This window comes from Mytilus californianus, unplaced genomic scaffold, assembly GCF_021869535.1.
Source record: "Mytilus californianus isolate M0D057914Y unplaced genomic scaffold, xbMytCali1.0.p SCAF_3, whole genome shotgun sequence".
Lineage (NCBI taxonomy): Eukaryota > Metazoa > Mollusca > Bivalvia > Mytilida > Mytilidae > Mytilus > Mytilus californianus.
The window spans coordinates 87,151,975-87,174,548 of record NW_026262679.1 but is presented as its reverse complement, the minus strand read 5'-3'; the positions used below and the strand labels follow the sequence as shown (position 1 = coordinate 87,174,548).

The 22,574-nt window shown below is 31.4% G+C and overlaps 1 protein-coding gene across 2 annotated transcripts in view; it reads left to right on the top strand.

Moving 5' to 3' along the window:
* The first annotated feature begins 1,045 nt into the window (after positions 1 to 1,045).
* The window catches only part of LOC127735304 (DNA-directed RNA polymerase II subunit RPB2), a 28,591-nt gene continuing 7,062 nt past the window's right edge, over positions 1,046 to 22,574 (top strand). Inside the window, exons 1-15 of one of the 2 annotated variants that reach the window (XM_052245443.1) lie at positions 1,046 to 1,191; positions 4,510 to 4,736; positions 5,420 to 5,532; positions 5,942 to 6,198; positions 6,534 to 6,655; positions 8,068 to 8,232; positions 8,582 to 8,778; positions 15,835 to 15,954; positions 16,411 to 16,597; positions 17,098 to 17,241; positions 18,061 to 18,200; positions 18,779 to 18,890; positions 19,912 to 20,268; positions 20,970 to 21,138; positions 21,919 to 22,015. In XM_052245443.1, the coding sequence (XP_052101403.1) occupies positions 1,173 to 1,191; positions 4,510 to 4,736; positions 5,420 to 5,532; positions 5,942 to 6,198; positions 6,534 to 6,655; positions 8,068 to 8,232; positions 8,582 to 8,778; positions 15,835 to 15,954; positions 16,411 to 16,597; positions 17,098 to 17,241; positions 18,061 to 18,200; positions 18,779 to 18,890; positions 19,912 to 20,268; positions 20,970 to 21,138; positions 21,919 to 22,015 (2,426 nt within the window). In that variant the 5' untranslated portion in view covers positions 1,046 to 1,172. Of the gene's footprint in view, positions 1,192 to 4,487; positions 4,737 to 5,419; positions 5,533 to 5,941; positions 6,199 to 6,533; positions 6,656 to 8,067; positions 8,233 to 8,581; positions 8,779 to 15,834; positions 15,955 to 16,410; positions 16,598 to 17,097; positions 17,242 to 18,060; positions 18,201 to 18,778; positions 18,891 to 19,911; positions 20,269 to 20,969; positions 21,139 to 21,918; positions 22,016 to 22,574 lie in introns of those variants that run through there. The other variant, XM_052245442.1, reaches the window with a different exon arrangement.

The following is a 22,574-nucleotide window of genomic DNA, read 5'->3' as shown; positions in this document are numbered from 1 at the left end:
TATGAAGATGAGATCGCCGTGGTTTTTCTGGGTTGCGAACTTACATCTTCTTGTTTATTGTACCTTTCAGGAAGTTGCCACTGGAACCAAATATAATGCTATATCAAGTCCCAGGATTGGCAGGAAATTAATAAGACTTGTGTCACAGGCGCTTGGGCCATGGACTCCCCTTTGTCTTTTCCAATTTTTTTTAATATATGTTCTTAAATGTTTCAACTTTTTTTTCACTTATACAGTGTTCTTACATGCTCTTATCCATACTATATTTCAATAACAGTTGTCGCTTACATATGCGATCTTCGTTAGCCAAGGGTTACGATCCGACCCGCTCTTCTTCAGAGAAGGGTTACGATCCGACCCGCTCCTTTTCTCGTAACCCTTGGCTGTGATGATGACATATGCTGGCCCTCCCATATATGATGCCGATGCCGCTATTGTGGAAAATGATCAGGACATAATATATGCTATTCCCAGTGGAAAATTAGGATGAGGGGCAGCATATATAAACTACTGTTATTGTAATATCAGAAGATAAGATATTTTTATTATCCATGTTAACCAAACATGTCCCCCAAAATTTGAGCAATACAATTTTAAAATGAATTATAACACACTAAAGTAAAGTAAATGATTACAATGATTAGAGTAATTGAACTTTGAAGTACATTCATTGTCTCATGAATAAGAGCAATAACACATTAAATAAATTAAGATAAGTGAAAAAAGAAGGAATATATGCTAAAAAAAATAAACACAAACAAAAATACAAAAGAAAAAGAGGGACTAATTGTGTTCTCCGTTCAAGATGTAATAACGCCCACTTGAGATTCTTCGACGTACTCATAAAGATACAAACACGGACATCCCCAATGCGTGTGATGAGTATTAGTGGATTAAAACGGGTTTGGTCTTTTATTGAAGAATGTATCGATGAAAAAATTATTAAAGACCGTAGTTGTATACTGTTTCTTTCTTTATTTTTGTGTCATCATCATATTTTATTGAAAAAGTCCGAGTACTATCGAACGGATGTTTATATCTATAAATACGTAAAATTGCCGGCATTAAAATGGCGCATTTCAACTGCGTCAGGTCGACGTGAAATCCACTGTCATCTGATACAAAAAACTAACTGAAAATAAAGAAAGAGTTGTAAATTACATCATACCAAGATGTATTTACCAGAAGAAGGTTAGCACTGATATAATTACATCGCCCCTTTAGTATTTATACCTTTTTTTAACAATAAAACATTGTAAGTTTTCAGTCTCTCTTTTGTTAATCAGTTATTATGATCAAAGCTTAGTATGAAACAGTAGATTTTTTAAGTGTTGTATTTACAGTATAAGTAAGGAAAACATTGCCATGTTTATAGTTTTGAGATAACTGAAGAATTATATTGAGAATGTCTTCCTTTTGGAGTCTAATTTGAGAAAATGATATTTGACCTACTACTACTAGTAGAAGAACCAGTAATCCCTTTTGGGATTCTGAGTCCAGAGCGATTTTCTGATTTGGACGCCTCAGAAAATCGCTTCGAACTCGGATTCCTAAAAAGGATTAAAGAACCAGATTACACCAACAGACAAAAACAACAAATCGCCCAAAGAACTTGCTTATGTGCCTTCAACATGTTCAACAGAAAAATAGTCAATTTCAGAAAGTATTCTCTGAACTAACTGCAGAAACAACAACCACAATAATAGTAAATAGAATAGAAGAATAGAATAGAATAGAAAATTTTATTTTAAGTCAGGTTTACATGAAACATTACAAACATGATAAGCTCTGTAGAGCCTTTTGCCGACAACACATACAATATTATAGTGTTATTTACTGGCTGTTTCTGTATTGGCCCTGTTATAGATTCGAGGTTAGCTGTATAGACATATTTACACTTGTATGCAAATTTGTCAGCCATTACTTAAAATCACACAAGTTCCTGCAAAACGTTGCATCACAATTTAAAAACAAATGACGTCATAATTAAAAAGTGATTGTTTAGCGACATCAGAAGGTTATTCGGAGCCAGATCTAGGGTCATTCGGAGACAAAATTCAGCTAAATACCAAAAGTGTTAATACATCTATTGGACCCGAGAGTCGTCGAGGGCCAATACAGCTGATCGAGAATCTATAACAGGGCCAATACAGAAACAGCCAGTTCATAACACTTTTATTAAATGATTTTAATCATTCGATTAAACTACGAAACTTACCGTGAAGAAGATATCTGAACTTTGTCTTTTTGCATTCATGATGGATTTTTTGTCAACTTGTCATATGTAATTTCTGATTTCTCGTCCAAGTACTTAATCTTATGCTATTACAATTCATTTTATCTAGCAAATATAAAGTAGCTGGGAAGAATAAATCAGACAGTTTAAATTTTCTTACTCTTAAATCGTCTGCGTTCTGGTGATTGATCAACGGAAATGAAACAGTGATAATAATTGAAAGTCGTTCTCGAAAAGGGTGTGAAATATTTCAGTTTCAAGACGTTACAAAACACTGAATATCATTTAAACTTATTGTATGATATTAAGTTAAAAAATATGATACAAATGTATTTTATGCATAACGATACGTCCAAAGTTAAGTAAGCTTAGGCGTAATAAAATTAAAACCAGAAGTGAACGTCCCGTATTAGCCATTGGGCCAGAGCTCCAGATAAGCTGCGTATTTGCGTGATCACGCAATACAAATAATTAAAAACCCAATGCAATTGCCCATTGCAGGGTTCAATAACCCAATTAATTCAAAGGAAAACCCAATTATATGCCAAAACAATGAGTTCTTAACGCTTTTATTCGCTATCGTTTGCGTTATTTACCCTTATCTGATTACAGTCGCCGCGTAAATCTATTTTTATAATATTTATAATTGGAAATGCCCTTTCGTTCTTAAAATAGAGCCCTGCATCAAGTAGCTGTAATGGGTCCCTGTTGGAATTTTCCGTTGCTCAAAAGGTACACGTGTTTATGAAAACATTTCGATCTTCTCTGCGTTTATCCAATTAGCGTGTGACATACTGTCATATTTTTTCGAATGGCTCGGGATTTATCATAACAAACAATGAATTAAAACGAAAGTAAATGTCCGATAAAAATATTGAATAGAAGCATGTTTTCGGCTTCTTTTTGATAGCTGAGGGAAAATTATGTTGATAACAAGACTCAGCTAGTGATTTTAGGAAGCGTCCATTGAACACACGGAATCTGGGAACTACTTTTTATTTTTATTAAAAAGTAGATCTGGCAAATAGGTGAAAGGACTGGCAAAACTTTCTTACAGCACCTAAATTTCACATATATTACATAAAAATATAAACACTTAGCAACACCTACCCCAACTATAAACTGTAGGGTGATCATATGGGATCTAGAAAGGCAATTAGTTACTGTCCAACTAGTGAAACCAGCTGCAGTTTACATAAGTTTTGAGAAAATACAAAACTGACAGAACGTTTAAAACTGGACACAAATTAAACGTACAATTGCTCGTCAGTGAATAAACCAAATAAAACAGCTAAGCACATATACAAAGAAAGAAACAAATTTAAGATGGAAACACATCTGGGGTTGATATAATGTGATTATAACATGCCTAAATATTCAATATTGTGTTGATGAAAAAAACCCAATACATTAAGGAGCTTGGTGGTGAAAAACCCAATTTGATATTTGCTTGAGGGGTGAATTGGAATTGATAATGCAATTAAAAAACTTTATCACCCAATTACATAAAAAAATGGTGGGTAAAAACCCCAATTTGTGAATTCTTATCTGGAGCTCTGCATTGGGCCAATACGGCTTTTTCCGTATTGGCCCTTTCTGAAAAGCAATATTAACTCTTGATTTATATCAACAGGGCAACATCATCAGTATTGCATATGCTGATTTATCTGTATTAGGGCTGATTTGCTCATACATGTATCATTTAATAATAAGACATATATAACATACACTTTAGACATACAAATTAAGACCTCTATATTAAATTAGTAAAATGTTCATATATAAAAGCAAAGCACAAACTAGCAAAGCACTAAACTAGATTATAAGCAGATGCAAAGCAGACGAATAATACTGGAAAAGAGAAAATCAAATTAGGCAAAAATGAAAAACATCATTATTTCAAATCAGGGTGTCCTAAAATACTGGATAAGATCAATCCAAACAAAGCAAAGGTCCTGTCTAAAAAGGGTAACAAACATAATGTAATTAACTATATGACCAATTTCACTGAATTTATACAATTACAGTACACATGAGGAGATTCAGTCAAAAATTACTGTGTTGACTGATTCACTGTGAATCTGCAGTGTGATGTGTGGTGATACACGTAACACTATGATTTAAGATCCTGTGATATACTTCCCATGATGCATAGAGTCAAATTTATGAAAAATCACCATCCAGAGAGTTTTTTGACTGAACCACCTTTTGTGAACTGTATACTACATTGTACATAATACCACTAACATGTATGAACAAAACACGTTTTGTAGATAATCATGAAGTGGAGGAAGACAGTGATGAAATCACCCCAGATTTATGGCAGGAAGCTTGCTGGATTGTCATCAGTTCCTACTTCGACGAGAAAGGTTTGGTACGACAGCAGTTAGATTCATTTGATGAGTTTATACAAATGTCAGTACAGAGAATCGTAGAAGATTCACCACAGATAGATTTACAGGCAGAAGCTCAACACAAATCTGGTGGTGTTGAAACTCCAGTAAGTCAATACAAGATCACACAAAACAAGAATGAAATTTAATATCTGAAACAATTAATATTTTATTTGGTCACATTGAAAGTTGAATATGATTGTTTTTATGACTACAATTATATATCACTATATCTATATACATTATATAGTTCTTTTTAATCTGTTTTCTGCATCTGTATATCATGTATATGAACCCACAGATACAAAATAAATACTGCATAAAATGTATACGTGCATGCATTCATGAACAAATTTCAGAAAAAAAATTACATCTCTAGATCTTACTACAAAACAATAAATAAAATGTTGGTGTCAAAAATATGCCATACATGTACATTAATTATGTAAAGCTGAATTGCCATAAATTTAGAGAAGCTACAGAAGTCATTTAGCTTTGATTAGGCCATACATGAAACTTTCTTTCTTTGAAGACTTAGTTGGTCTACTTGTGTTAGGCATTATTAATAGGCTTGTCTTTTTTTGACACAGAATCGTTGGAATTGAATTTGTATTTTAGTGAAGTATGGCTTGCATAAAAATCAGCAACATATGCTACAAACATAGTTCTATAAACCAATGGACATTAAGCAGAAGCAATAAATAATGAAAAGATGCTATGCACAGTTAACTTGAAATGATAAACAGCAATAACAAAAAAAATCAAATGAAAAAATTATTCCATTTTGCAGCCTAGATACTTGTTGAAGTTTGAACAGATTTATCTATCTAAACCAACTCATTGGGAAAAGGATGGTGCTCCTAGTCCTATGATGCCAAATGAAGCACGACTGAGGAATCTAACGTAAGTTCAATCTTGTGTACGTAAAAATGCCAGAAAAATATCAGAATAATTTTTATTGTACAAGTCTGTTATGTTAGAGTGAAAAATAAACCCAAATGAAATATTCATTTATTGAAATCATAGAAATAATACTCTCTGGTATGTTTACATTATTAATTTAAATCTGACATTTACACATGTATTTTGATTTAAAAAAAAAGAATAATGTTTGAAGTGTGGTTTGTACAGGCACTTTTTACTTCATTGGTGTATTATTAGTGATTTCCTTATAAACATTGAAAAATATTAGATTCACTGGTACATGTACTTTTGCATGGAAAACCTTTAAAAAATGTGTATGATACAGAACTGAACCAATATTCAATCTCCCTTTTATTCATTATTGAAAATGTGTGTGTATATTTTATAGGTACTCAGCACCTTTGTATGTTGACATTACTAAAACAGTTGTTAAGGAACATGAGAATCCAGTAGAGACACAACATCAGAAAACTTTTATTGGCAAGATTCCAATCATGTTGAGATCAACCTACTGTCTGTTGAATGCATTGACTGATCGTGATTTGACAGAGTTGAATGAATGCCCTCTTGATCCTGGAGGATATTTTATAATTAATGGATCTGAGAAAGTGCTCATTGCTCAGGAGAAGATGGCTACAAATACAGGTAAATAAATAAAATGTAAAAAACATTAATGTAAATGAAATTTTTTTTAAATGTTACAAATACATTTATTAGTTTTCTCAACAACAAAAATAGAGACATTTTATCCTTAACGGATCTAGGAAAACACTCATACTGATCAGTTGGAATTTTTGTTTTAGTTTTTAACAGATTCTTTATAAAATAAAATTCAAATATGAAGATTCAACTTTAAGGATCTGAAAGTATTGCATTTGATGTCTTGGTAATGTTTTTCATTTAAATCATTCAGTTTAAAGAACTTTTTTCTCATTCTGTGATATCTCATATTGAGCAGAACCATGCTATTTCTATTTCAGTATATGTGTTCCAGCAAAAAGACTCCAAATATGCATATAAAACAGAAATTCGTTCCTGTTTAGAACATTCTTCAAGGCCAACCAGCACATTGTGGGTTAACATGATGGCCAGAGGTGGTGGTGTAAGTTCTTAAATTATGATTCAAATTGTATCCTCCATTTTGTGTCATATATTTTGTCTAGACTTAAGATCTTCACTATGAAATGCAGTAAAATTAATAAGTAAAAGTTGCTTCCCTTACACTGCATGATTACTCGACTTATGAAATGCAAGTTTATTAACAGAAATGTGTTGATCCTAGTAATAAATATTTCAATGTCAATTAAGGACTTTTCATTATTCAATTTTAGAAGTCAGACAAATCTTTCGGAATATTCAGTTTACTTGAGTAGTATTAAATAAAACAGTATTATCTATGTTAAGATAGAGAACCTAAGAAAAAAGAAAAAGGGAGGACATGGCCTTGACCCGAGCACAAATTTCATACCTCTTTTTGTAAATAGAGGAACTGTATAGCTACCGTAGAAAGGCTTGTATAGTCCGCGGTTTTATTCTCCAAAATTGGACCTTCCAGATGGGGTGCGGACTATAGAGTACAATAAGCAAGAAATAAGAGAAAAATTTCAATTTCGCGGGCGAGGTGGTTTGTTTACGTCCGCCATCTTTGTTATTTATATTGTAGAGGGCGCTCTTATCATTTTTCAAACTAATAATTTTAACTCATCCATATTAATAAGTTATTTCTATTCAATATCAAATTAATACTGATAAATATAAAAACTAAACCTTTCATTACAAATTTCTCGTTTCTTTCAATGCATTGGTTGAAATAAACTGCTATCTGCTTGATTGAAACGATACAAACATAGTGAAAAAGACCACTGTAAACCAGCTTAGAATTTGTAAACTACAAAACGTAATCGGTTATTGTTCGTTCCGTTTTGGTGTTTTATACTGACTAATATGGTTTGTATTAGCTTAAGACCCTTCAAACATTAATGTGATAGATATATTAAAGACTGTTTTACAAAAGGATGGAACTGTTTTACTTTCAAAGTCGTATTATAGTGATATCTGTTATGTACGGATTTCGACTCTCACCGGTTAGTTTCTTCTTTTACACCTGCTTTTTAAACTTCCTGTTTAAACATACACAAGTTTCTAAATTGTTTTTTAAGTGAATTAAACTTATTTTAACAATCATGAAGCGTTCTAGAATCATTTACAAGCAGTTTCAGCTTCTGTTTGATGATGTTTCATTAGACCTTCTCTAACAGTTACAAAAAGTTTTTTTACCTAAAATTTCGTGGGGAGAAGGGGGTGCGGACTATGTACCAGTGCGAACTATACAAGCCTTTCTACGGTATGACAATAATAGTGCAAAGGTTTAGAAAAATCTTATATATTTCTGATAAGAATAAATTTCTATGATCTCATATTATTTCCATACATGTACATGTATATTATGATTTGCAGATATTGAAGCAGTATTTTTATTGATTTGATGTCATGATCTGGTTCATGTATTTTCAGGGAGCCAAGAAGAGTGCTATAGGACAAAGAATCATTGGAATTCTACCTTACATTAAACAGGAGATACCAATCATCATTGTATTCAGAGCCCTAGGCTTTGTATCAGATAGAGATATCCTAGAACATATTATATATGACTTTGATGATCCAGAAATGATGGAAATGGTAAGTGATATTACGAGTATTATGAGTTGCGATAACTATATAGTTATATACATTTTTTTTTAAATCATGACTGAAATACAGTAAGGTTTCATATTTATGTATCATCAAATTGGGAACACATCTTAATTTAGATTTACGGAATGATAAAAACATACATATCATATAAAATTTGGATATAAAACAACAAAATAATGATGATTGAGAGACCACAAATGCCTTTGAAAAGAGAAGTACTTGATGTATGTTTCGAGATGAGAATTATAAATCACTTGTTTCATGAGAATTTTTTTTACTCCTGTTTCAGTATTACAATGCATTTGCTTTGTTAAATCTATGGTTATATTTTCAGGTAAAACCATCTTTAGATGAAGCCTTTGTTATACAAGAACAGAACGTTGCTTTGAATTTTATTGGTGCTCGTGGAGCTCGTCCTGGTGTGACAAAAGAAAAGCGTATCAAATATGCTAGAGAAATTCTACAGAAAGAAATGTTACCTCATGTTGGTGTTAGTGATTATTGTGAAACAAAGAAAGCTTACTTCTTGGGGTAATATACACATGTCAAACTATGTAAAAATTGACAAAGTATTGTTGATGCATCTAATTTTTGTTGAGCCTTTGACATTAATGTGGGAAAGCGAGACATAGCTATCCTAGATTCCGTCGGCGGCGTCAACATTTAGGTTCAGTCAGTTTTTTTTTAGACATTAATTACTTTGTCAAACCTTCATGGAATTTTAGGAAATTTGGACAGAAGCTTGTTTATGACCAAAATACAGTAATCAGAGCAAAATTTTGAAAATATTTATTTTTATTTTTCAGTCTTTTACTGATAAATGGACTTCAAAGCTTCATGGAATTTTATGAAACTTTGGCAGAAACTTTTTTTATGATTATTGCAACCCAATGAAAGTTTTCCATAGTGCCATCTCTATCTGGTCAAGGTATTTAAACTTTTGTAAGTTCACCTGTCCTATTGAATAAATACAATAGCTATTGTTCTCTGTGTAGTTTATTCTCTTGGACCTTTAAATTTCTTCTAAGAGAAATCTATCACTCATTGATTAATTTACCTGAGTAACAAAAAATCTTCTAAATAGGTGAAAATACATGTTTTATACTCAAAACTGCATGTGATGTTGTATTTATTCAATATTAGTAAGATATTTTCAAATTGTTGAATGTAAACAGTGATTCAAACATCAATAAAAGTTAATTTCTGACAAAATTTTAGAATTTGTCCTTTTTTGTGTGTTTGACAAATAAAAACTTTAAAATTATGATGTTCAAATTAAGACCTACTTAAATGTATTCTATAACTAAACAAAAACCCCAAAAATGCAAATTTCAATGGGAACATTACTTTAAACTTTTGTTAGAAATCAAATTTTAATGATTAAATCAGTGTTTATATTGAAAAGATTGATAATATACATGTATTATCAATTTTGAATAAATACATCATCACAGGCAGTTAATGAGTATAAAAAAAGTATTTTTGTCTATATATAAGAAATTTGAATGACTCAGGTAAATTAATCAATGAGTGATAGATTTCTCTTAGACGAAATTTAAAGGTCCCAGTGAATAAACTACACAGATAACAATAGCTATTGTATTCATTTGATGGGACAAGAGGACAAGAGAACTTACAAAAGTTTAAATACCTTGACCAGATAGAGATGGCACTGTGGAAAACTTTCATCATTGAATTTATCAGCAGAAAATGTACCAGACTTTTTGCAAATATCTCCAAAGAAACATAGTGTGACTATTCATGTCTCATCACATATGATACAGGATGTTCAAAGAATTTTGGATAATGATTTAAATTTTATAAGGAGTCACTTTCAATATGGAAATATATATAAAACTGTGAACAATTCAGTGACAGTAACACTATACGTAAGTACTGGTACAATTAATGTGCAAGGTCGCAATGTTTTTACTTGGATTGATACTTTTGTTGTTAAATGTGAATCACTTGAAAAGGAAATTATTTCATCTCAACCAAGGTCATCAACACCAGTTGATTTTATTCAAGACATTTTCAATAGCTCAATAGATTCAAATGTAGAAAACTCTCAAATATCTGAAAATGAAAATCAAGAGAAGAGCCTCAATCTCCAAAATGATTCAATAACTGAACTGAAATCAAATTATATCAGTACCAACTCTATATACGAAGGCAAAAGTAGGGAGGATTTAATTAATATCATTAAACATCTTGAATCTGAACTAGTAGTGAAAAAATGCAATGAGCAATCAACACAAACTGAGTTTTCTGCTGTTTCTGTTGAGTGCCAAACATCACAAATTCAATATGTCAACACTTGTGATGCACCAACACAGACAAGACCTATTCCAGCTCCAAGACTTTCCAAGTTGAAACGCACAGAAAATAAATGCCCACCTGTCCTCGAACCAAAATCCCAACATAAAAACTCAAATCCAAATCCAAAAACTATCAACAACCATAGTTCAGAGAAGGTGACAAAATCAGGTGACAAAAATTTAATCATTGGATCTTCAATACTTAAAGGGATTAGAACTTCTGGCCTATCACAGACCCACATAAGAACATTCAGAGGGGCACAAATTAATAGGATATCAAAGGAAATCATGAATATGGACCTGAAATCATATAAGAATATTATCCTTCAAGTTGGTGGAAATGACATAAGTGGTAGAAAATCCTTGAATGATTTTGAAATGGAATATGAAAGTTTGCTCCTAGCAGCTCGTACTTGTAGTAACTCTGACTGTAACATCATAGTCTCAGGACTCCCTCCCAGGATTGATGTAGATGTTTACAGGGCAAATGTAGTTTTAGAGAGATTATGTCAACACCTTGGACTAGTTTTTATAAGACAGTATGAAATGTATATGAGTGACAGCTTCAATCAAAACAAACATTTCTATGTTCATGATGGTATTCATTTCAATCCAAGAGGAACATCAAGATACATCAGAACAATAGATAACATAATAGGAATAATCAATTCACATGATGACTGTGAGAACTGTGGTGAACTTAACCATAAAACATCCTTCTGTAGATTTAATATGAAAATTAAATGCTTCAAGTGTAATAGGTATGGCCACAAACTAAAATTTTGTACTGCTTGAAAAAATGGCAAAGAAGAAAATGCCAATTTTACATCTGTTTCAAACAAATTTGATGTACTGACAATATTATGTTCTGAATGCAATTTATTTCCATGCATGTGTAAATTATTTTCTTTGTCACAAGGGCTTCAGATTTCTGAGATAAAGAAAACTAGAAACACTAGAAAAACAATTAAAGAAAAGAATGAGAGTCATTTCTCACTTGACACAACCCAGGAAATGTCTACTGTCAAACTTTATAGTTCTAATGATGGGTTGATTAGTTCTGATAATTTTAACACTGAATCTCAGACATCTGGACAGGATACATTACTTGGTATTAAACAGCATGATACAAACTGTGTAATGTTTGATGATGGGTCTAATGTAGATAATTTTTTGTTACCTCTCCCTCAGGTCAACATAATGATTGATGTGAAATTATCCTATGTCTCTGTATTTACTTTAGCAATTATTGTTTGTATATATTATCTAATCAATTTAGAAAACCATGCATTGACAGGGAAACAAATAGACTCTAATGATAAGATTTTTAATTCTTATGGTTTTAGTAAATCCAAAGGTATAAGGATTTGTTCTCATAATGTTAATAGGATTGAAAGTAAATATGAAGAAATTAAACATAACCTTATGTTTTCTGATAACCAACCTGATGTATTAGGATTGTGTGAAACATTTTTAACAAAACACACTACTGATAATGAATTACAAGTACCTGGTTATGTATTTGAAAGAAAGGACAGAACATCACAAGGTGGGGGTGGTCTGATTGTTTATTTTTCTGAAACAATTAAATTTTTAAGAAAAAACAACATCGAAATAGGGGGTATTGAAACAATGTGGGTTGAAATTAAACCAGATTACAAAAAATCCTTTTTATTATGTTTTGTGTATAGGCCACCAAAGTCACTGATAGATTGGGTTGATGATTTTGAAAAAGAAATAAGAGTGGCAATGACCATGAATTCAGATATAACAATTATGGGTGATTTTAATTTTAATTTTAAAGCACCAAACAAACCTCCTCAAAAATGGCTGAACGTTTTAGAATCGTACAATTTTCAACAACTGATTGTAGATGCCACAAGGGTAACAAAAGATTCTAGTACATTGATTGATCATATTTATGTCAATAATCCAATTATGGTACATGAATCACATGTGTGTAGATATGCAATTAGTGACCATTACCCTATCTGTTTAACAAGGAAAGAAGCAAATATAGGAAAAAAGAATACACACAGTACAATTACTTATAGAAATTTCAAAAATTTCAACCAAGATGAATTTTTATTAGATCTGCAAATTACACCTTTTCATAAAATTGAATTTGAAGAAAACCCCTCTGACTGTCTACAATTGTTTTATGATATGTTGAACAAAGCTTTAGATAAACATGCTCCTGTTGTTAAAAAGAGAGTAAAAAGGGACAGACAGCCTGAATGGTATAACAGTGAAATCATTTACGCTAGGAATATGAGAGATAAATATAATGCACTTGGTTTATGGAGTGAGTATAGATTTTGGAGAAATAAAACTAAACATATCATAGATAGCTCAAAAAAGAATTATTATAAAAATATGGTAAAAGACTCCAATGACCCTAAAACTTTATGGAAATGTCTTCACAGTCTGAACCCAAAAGTTAAAAATACACCATATGAATTAGCCACAGAAGATAACAATACAACTAAAAGTAAAAAATCAATAGCAGAAACTTTTAATAACTTTTTCACTTCCTGTGCTGAAAAATTAAGAGAACAAGGAAGTTATACACCTGTAAACAAAGCAGATTTCAGTAATCTTGGTAAATTTGTTAAAAATAAATTACATAAACATGATAAATTTTCTATACCACCAGTGATCATGAATGAGCTATTTAATGAGTTAACAAAACTTGATATAAATAAAGCATCTGGTATGGATAATATAGGACCAAAAATCCTAAGATTAAGCGCCCCTGTTATTGCATCACCTCTCACATACATATTTAACAGAATGATAGATACTGGTATATATCCTTCTTTACTGAAGAATGCTAAGGTAACACCAGTTTTCAAGGATGGTGACAAGCTTTTAGCAACAAATTACAGACCTATATCTGTTCTTCCAACTTTATCAAAATTAATAGAAAGGCATGTTTCTAATAACATGTACAAATACTTATCTAAACTTAAACTTTTACACCCTACACAATCTGGTTTCAGGCCGCAGCATTCTTGTCAAACTGCACTTATTAATATCATTGACAAATGGTTGCAAGAAATGAATGATGGTAATTTAAACCTAGCAATTTTATTAGATTTTAAAAAAGCTTTTGATTTGGTAGATCATGACATTCTTTGTTTAAAGCTTGAAATTTATGGATTTAGTGAGGCTTCTGTTAGTTTTTTCAAGTCATACCTGAATAACAGAAAACAGCAGGTAAACATTTGTAATGTTTACTCTGAACAACAACATGTAAAATTTGGTGTCCCCCAAGGTTCTATTCTTGGTCCTCTATTGTTTGTGCTATTTATAAACGACCTTCCCTTATGCATTGAAAATTGTGAAACAGACCTATATGCTGATGACACCACTCTTCATAAATCAGGGAAAAACATAGAAAATATCCATGATGATGTTCAAGAAGATTTATACAGGGTTGAAGAGTGGTGCAAAATGAATAACATGTTCATTAATGCAAATAAAACAAAATGTTTGGTTACTGGAACAAAGCAGAAACTATCAATTCAGACTTATCAACCAAACTTAATAATAGATTCAAAAGTATTACAAAATTCTTCATGTGAAAAATTATTAGGTGTTAAAATTGACAGCACACTTAACTGGAGAAATCAAATTGACCAAGTTTGTGCTAATATATCATCCAGAATATACCTCCTTTCTAAAATAAAGAAATTTTTAGATATAAATGCAAGGAAAACATATTACAATGGGTATATTCTGCCCCTGATTGACTACTGCTGTATTATTTGGGGTGAATGTAAAAATGAAGGGATAGCAAGAATTTTAAAACTCCAAAAAAGGGCAGCAAGATTAATTCTAGATGCAGTTCCTTTATCCCCCTCAGCCCCCTTATTTAAAGAACTTGGGTGGATGACAGTTGACAATAGAATAAAATACCACAAATATTTACTTCTATATAAATGTATGCGTATGGAAGCACCAATGTACCTAGTTCAAAAGTTTAAACTGAAATCAGATAATAATCCTTACTCCCTGAGAGGCGTCACTCAAGGTAATCTGATAGTTCCTAAGCCAAAATCTGAGCTATTTAAGAAATCTTTTGTTTATTCTGGATCAGTGTTATGGAATGGACTACCAAACAAAATGCGTAAAGCTCAAAACACTTATACTTTTAAACAAAGTATCAAGAAGTACTTAACACAGTCCTGATAAGATTATGTTTTCTACAATGTATTTGTATATTCTTTTATTTATATTTGTATTTGATTTTTTGACTACATGTACATCTTGAACAGCCTTATATCTTATCATGTTAGTAATATTACATTGAACTAATTGACTGTAAATTAACTATGTGTAAATATCTGTTTTTTGATTGTATTGTAATTTGTATGTGAGGGCCTCAGGGAAGATTAGTTTATTGTAACTAACTGAGTTTACCCTCTTTAAATAAAGAATTTATTATTATTATTATTATTATTGGGTTCGCAATAAGAGATACTGTCTGAAGCAAACTTTTGAAAATATTTTTTTTTTTTTTTTTTTTTTTTTTTCTGATAGACATAGTTTTTTACAGTTAACATTTACAGACAGTCTGGGATTTAATTTTTTTGACATCATACATTTGTAAACCTCCATCGATTGTTATGAAACTTTGAGAGAAGCTAATCTTCAATACCAAGAACATCTAAAGAAAATTAAATTTTTTTTTTATATTTCTATATTTTACTGGTAAATGGACTCACTTTTTAAAGTCAATATTACACTTTTACACTGATGACAACAATAGCAGGCTCCGCAGAACCCCTTATGAAATTTTTTTTTTTGCATTTGATTTCAATATAAACTGTTACTTTTCTTCTTTTTTTCTTCAACTTATAGCATGCAAGCCTTGCTGAGAAATGCAGCAAATTCTTTCTGTTATTAAAGTTTAAATGTAAAGATTGCACTCACCAGCAATTAGTATTCATAGGAAATAGCATCCTCACTTTTATAGATAAACCTATTGACAGGCTTACAAAAATGCATCATGCCCATGCTTTTCTCTTGTATAAAAGGATAACTTAAAATCAAGGAATATTTTGTAATTGAAATATACTTATTAAAATCCAGTTAAATATGTTTGTAGAGGTTACTTCTTTGATTCTTATCAGAATTTTGATGCTGTTATTAAATTTCTGAAATTTGATTTGTAACAAAAGTTTTCTATGTAAAACAACATGCAGAAGCTAAAATAAAAACAAATTGTTTCCTGACATTTATGCCATTTCATTATTTATAAAAGGTACATGGTTCATAGACTGTTATTAGCTGCCATTGGACGAAGAGAAGTCGATGACAGAGATCACTATGGGAACAAACGTCTGGATCTGGCTGGACCATTATTAGCTTTCTTGTTTAGAGGGTAAGAATATTATTTCATTGTCCGCAATTATATTCAATGGACTAGACAAAAAAACAAAGATTCAATGTATATGTGCTACTCATTATAACCTTGAATAAAAAAATTTATATACCAAATCAACACAATATAATGATATTAAATGAAATTATAAAAAAACAAGTACATATTAATTAGTGCCGGAATAAACATGTCTTTTCTTTGGGCTAAAGCAAGAGTCTATGGTCAGAAAGTCAACCCCAAAGGTTTTAAGTGCATGCAGGTCTGTACAAATCAAATAGTATTTGGTAAGATTTGTGTTTAAATGGAATTACTAGTCTCTGTTGAGACTGGTACATGTATCTTGTGTAACAAAGAAAAAAAAAAGAAAAAACTTTCATTCCAACTAAATCTGAATTGTTAAGCAACAGTGAAGTATAATATATTACCATATTTGATATTTAAAACGTTATCTTGTAGATTGTTTCGTAACCTGATGAAAGAAGTCAGGATGTATGCACAAAAGTTCATTGACAGAGGAAAAGACTTCAATTTAGAACTTGCCATAAAAACCAGAATTATAACAGATGGTCTGAAATACTCTCTGGCTACAGGGAACTGGGGAGACCAGAAAAAGGCTCACCAGGCCAGAGCAGGAGTATCACAGGTATATTAACTTTAAATGTTTTTGTGGGAAGCTGTGTTTGGCAATTGCACCACATTTCCATTTTTTTCAAACCTATCCTTAAATGTTTGACAAAGGAAAAAATCTAATTAAATGTTTGTAATGGTTGAGAATTTTTTAATGAAAAGTAGACATAAACATTTAGTGGAAAAATGTAGTTTTATTCTTTTTCGTTAAGTCACCTTATACAGCCTTTAAATTTGTGTGGTGTCCGGTGATAAGTTGAAATCCAATGAAATCACTGCTATAAACCTTAAATATTAGTTTGATATGAATATAGATTAGACTATTTAAGTTAAAGTCCTGATGAAATATACATAATATAACACCATAATTACAATTCAATATGTCAGCAATAGTATACTATATCAGCCAGCCTTTAGAGCCTTATGAAACACTAACAATATTCATAATAATTCAAAAAATTGTGTTGTATTTTAAAATGATTTTATTTTAATTCATTTATGTTGATTGCATTATAGGTGTTGAACAGATTGACATTTGCATCCACCCTGTCTCATTTACGACGTCTGAATTCTCCAATTGGTAGAGATGGTAAATTGGCTCGTCCACGGCAGTTACACAACACACAGTGGGGTATGATATGTCCTGCTGAAACTCCAGAGGTAAAATTGTCTTGTGTGTAATTATATTTACTGTTAAAACATGTAATTACATTTACTGTTAAAACAAAATTCTCATTGTAGCATACAACTCAATTGTGTTAGGCAATCATGCAGAATTCTCAAAGCAATGTCAAGTTCAATTAGCTATTCCTCAAGGTTAATGATGTACTGTAGATTGTAACTATCTTGAATTTGAATTTGAGTTCACTGTCAAGTGAATATTTTTGAAATGACTTATATGCATAGCATATGGTTACTAGTTTTCAAATACTGTAAATGAAACTTATCCTTGAAGTGAATTATTTTTGCAACTTTCTTGAGTAGAAGAAAAGAAAACTATAAAATTCCTAAATATTTCAAACTTAGAACTTCCCTTATATAAATATGTTTAAAAGGTTGGAAAATTGCAAAAATAAATTGTCTCAATGTTGGCTACAAAGGAATAAATTTGAATAAAGGTCTGCAAAAATTTGTTGGTTAACAGTAACTGATTTTATTGGAAATACATAAGCATTTGTCTGAGACTCCTGAAATAAATAAAATGAGGTACTGTGGATTCATTAATTTTCATGGATTCAGGAAACATTGTATTTTTTGTGGATATTTGATTTCGTGTTTTTGCCAAAGTCTGCATATAAGAATTTTTTTTTTTTACTTCAATGACAATTTAAATTCATGGTTATCCTGTTCCCAGGAAGTCAAAGAAAATTGTTATCCCACGAATCATAATGAATCCACGGTAAAGAATAAAGAAAATTAAATTGTATATGATTTTGTACATACTTATCCTTTCATATGTAAACTGTATCTATTATACAGGGAGCCGCTGTAGGTTTGGTGAAGAATTTAGCCTTGATGGCATATATATCTGTAGGATCTCAGCCTTCACCAATCCTGGAGTTCTTGGAAGAATGGAGTATGGAAAATCTGGAAGAAGTTGCCCCTTCAGCAATCCAGGAGTAAGATTCTTTGATAGTTTAAAAATAGTTTAAAACTATTTCCAACTTTGACAGTGTGTTTCAAAATTATTTTTAAATACTCTCTTTCTTGATTAAAACCTTTTTTGATCTATTGTTAATTTTTATTGATTACTCATTCTCATCTCTCATTTTTAGAAATTAAATTGTTTTATCAAATTTAAAACAATGACTTAGGTTGTTTACATCATGCAAAAAAAAAAAAACCTATTTATTAAATTTATAGTAAAGGATAAGTTGTCCTAACCTGGCCACATTCTGTACGTGCCTGTCCCAAGTCAGGAGCGTGTAATTCAGTGGTTGTTGTTTGTTTCTGTTTTTCGTTCATTATTTTGTACATAAATTAGGCCGTAATTTCTCGTTTGAATTGTTTTACATTTGTCATTTCGGGGCCTTTTATAGCTGACTATGCGGTTTGAGTTTTGCTTGTTGTTGAAGGCCGTAAGGTGACCTATAGTTGTTAATTTCTGTGTCATTTGGTCTCTTGTGGAGAGTTGTCTCATTGGCAATTATACCACATTTTCTTATTTTTATACTAAATGATTTTGATTGTGTTATAGTGCTACAAAGATATTTGTAAATGGTTGTTGGGTTGGTATACACAGAGATCCAGAACAGTTGATGAGCACATTAAGAAAACTCAGAAGAGAAATGGACATCATAGTATCCGAGGTATGGTTATAGATAATTTTTATGCCCCCGCAGTAGCGGAGGGGGCATTACGTTTTACCCTTGTCCGTCCGTCCGTATGCCTGAAAGTTGGTTTCCGTTATCTAACTTAGTTTGCCTCAACCAAATGTTATGAAACTTGTACAAAATCCTTATTACCACAAAACACAGATCAAGTTTGAATTTTGGTGACGTCACTTTAACCATTCTAGAGTTATGTCCCTTTTCAAATGGAAAAATTGCTGAATTTTTCGTTTCGGTTCTCTAACTTTAGTTTGCCTCAACCAAATGTTATGAAACTTGTACATAATGCTTATTACCACAAAACACAGATCAAGTTTGAATTTTGGTGGCGTTAATTTAACCGTACTAGAGTTATGCCCCTTTACAAATGGAAAAATTGCTGAATTTTTCGTTTCTGTTCTCTAATTTAAGTGTGCCTCAACCAAATTTTATGAAACTTATACACAATACTTATTACCACAAAACTCAGATCAAGTACAAATTTGGGTAGCGTCACTTTTACTGTTCTTCAGTTATGTCCATTTATAACTTTATATGATATGCAAGCGGGGACATCATCTGTGTCCCATGAACACATTCCACATTTATTTTAAAAGTGATATTGAATAATGTTAAATAATATCACTTTTTTAATAAATTATCTGGTTTTTAAGCACTGAAAAGTGATAATGGAAAGTAAAGTTTTTACAAAGATTGACTGATTCAAAATATAGTTGCTTCCCAAATAAAAACTCGGGAAATAATAAAAAATATAATTATTTTTATTTTTTTTGTCAATAAACTTGAGGTACACGTTGATCTTTCAACAAAAATGGAGACACCTAAGGCTCAGTTGATTTATTTTGACTTCGTGTAAAATTACCATTCTAAATTTTGTTTTTGTCATAAAAGGGGGAAATATTTATTCTTAAGCCTCACATTTGTTATCTAAACCTTGAATACTGTTTGTAAATAAAATTATTGACTTTAAAGCTAACTGTTGTAAATTGTATTTTTTCAGGTGTCCATGATCCGAGATATTCAGGATAGAGAAATCAGAATCTACACGGACGCAGGCAGAATCTGTCGTCCATTACTTATTGTTGAAAATCAGAAACTTTTGTTAAAAAACAGTCATATCAAACAATTAAAACAGAAAGAATACAATAACTACAGTTGGCAAGATCTTGTAGCTAGTGGTGTAGTGGAATACATTGATCCCCTAGAGGAGGAGTCTATCATGTTGGCCATGACCCCTGATGATCTGACTGAGAAAGAAGAGGGACAATATTGTTCTACATATACACATTGTGAAATTCATCCAGCCATGATTCTTGGTGTCTGTGCTTCTATTATTCCATTTCCTGATCACAATCAGGTATTAAGATAAAACAAATTGCCAATCTGATTAGATTTATAACAGACAACCACTGAACTACACTTTGCTTACAAGGATCTGACAATGCTCTGTTCTACTTTTTGTTCTGATAATTATCATGACAACCAATGAAAATGCTGCTCTCAAATATATGAAGGTGTGTTTCATTATAACAAAACCTGATTATCCTGAAATTATCTTCAAAAGTAAAATATAGCGTTGTCAGATCCTTGTAAGTAAAGCATTACATGGGTTCTGTATATCAATTAGATTGGACATATTGCTTTCTTTGTTAGTCTTAAGAGTGCATTAGTTTTGTGATCAACTTTGTAGTTACAAAGGATAATTGGAGAGATTATAATTAGTTTTGATATTTTTCTCTTGTTTATATTTTTTTTATTATGTATATCGTTTTCATATCAATTGTTCTTTTACAGCAAAGGAATTCACTTCAACTAGTTGAATTACTGAACTGCAAGCTTGCAAACAGAGGTTCATAATAAGTGTATTAAAGTTTAGAAGGAATGACCAGACATGATCATTTTTGAATGAGAAAAAAGTTAAATTTAAATTTCTTTTTGTTTTTGCAAACTATCATATCTGTATTTGGTATTAATTACTGATGCATCTACTACTTACTCAGCACCTTTTCAAAATTGTTTCAAAAGAATTGTTTAAATTAATTTAAATTTTGATTTTAGTCTCCCCGTAATACTTACCAAAGTGCTATGGGAAAGCAAGCTATGGGAGTATATATCACCAACTTCCATGTCAGAATGGACACCTTGGCCCATGGTCTGCTGTACCCACAGAAACCACTAGTCACTACCAGATCTATGGAGTATCTCAGATTCAGAGAACTGCCAGCTGGTGAGTCACCTTGAGATATACTGGTATTTGCAGTATTAAAAATAGACAGTACTTGAAAACTCTACTTAAACCCTTCATACTGGAACATACCATTTGAAAATTTGTTTCCAGCTATTAGATTTTGATATGTATCATTTCCAAAGACATGTTTATAAGCAAACAATCACATATGAAAGACCTTAAACAAATGTTAAGAATGCCCTCTGACTTATCCATAAATAAATATTCAATCACTACCTTGAAACCTGGAAAAAACTTGGAATGTTGTTTGTGTTTTTTTGCCTAGAAATTTCAGTGACATCAGAAAAACTTGTGAAGAATCTTTCAAAAGCACACATCTTGTTTTAATTGGAGTTATTTCCAACAGATTATTTTTCTACTGAAATAGCATTTTAGTCAGTGAAAGCATGCATTCTAACATGAGTATGTTCAGTCAAATAGTTAAATCCCATAAAATTTCTGATATGACATTGAGGAGTTATGGAACTTCATTCGTTGAAAAAGCGACAGGCATATCATGCGCTCATGGCACAGCTCTTTATTGAGAGAAGTTGTAATACATAAAACAATAATTGGCACAGAATTAAAACATATTTATATTTCAAGTGCAAGTAGATACCATATGATATGAAAGTTATAACAAAAATCAAAGTGTATTTGGCAAAAAGTAGTAGTATGTAAATTTCATTATATTTGAATCTTTCTGGCATAGATTTTAAACTTTCCAACCAGTGAACTTGATTGTCATGGTTTATCATTTATATTTTGAATTGTTTGCAGGTATTAACTCTGTAGTAGCCATTGCCTCTTACACAGGATACAATCAGGAAGATTCTGTCATCTTGAATTCTTCTGCCATCGACAGAGGATATTTCAGGTAAGTGTTTTCAGGACTTACATGTGTCATATCCTTGTAAAATCAGTTTACATTTGCATACTATCTTTTCAATAGGATTATGTAGAGATTTCAAATAAAGTACACACATTTAAAAAAAAATCCCTAAAAGTTGCAATTCTGTTAATATAGGCAATGCAATTTCCCATAGAAACTCCTTTCATGGCTAAAACTGTTGCCACTTTTACTATGAAGTTTCTTAAAAAATTATATCCTAGAATGATATTTTTCATATGCACTACTATTTTTTTCAAAGGTCAAAACATAGTGCTGTGCAGCATATTTTCAACATTTATATGCCTCAAATTTCCAAGAGTTTAAACTTATACTGAAATTATTCACCACCCCTCCCTTCATTTTTGGTCTTTCAAAGAATTCAATTTGGCTGTTATCCATGTGTATTTATACTGGTAAAATTCCCAAGTTGTGTCTCTATGAGATGAAACATAGAGATCATATCTGGGAACCAGTAGGTAAACAAAATAAAATATCTATGAATATTATATATCTCCCCAAAAGCGGCGTGGTTTGTGAAACAGCT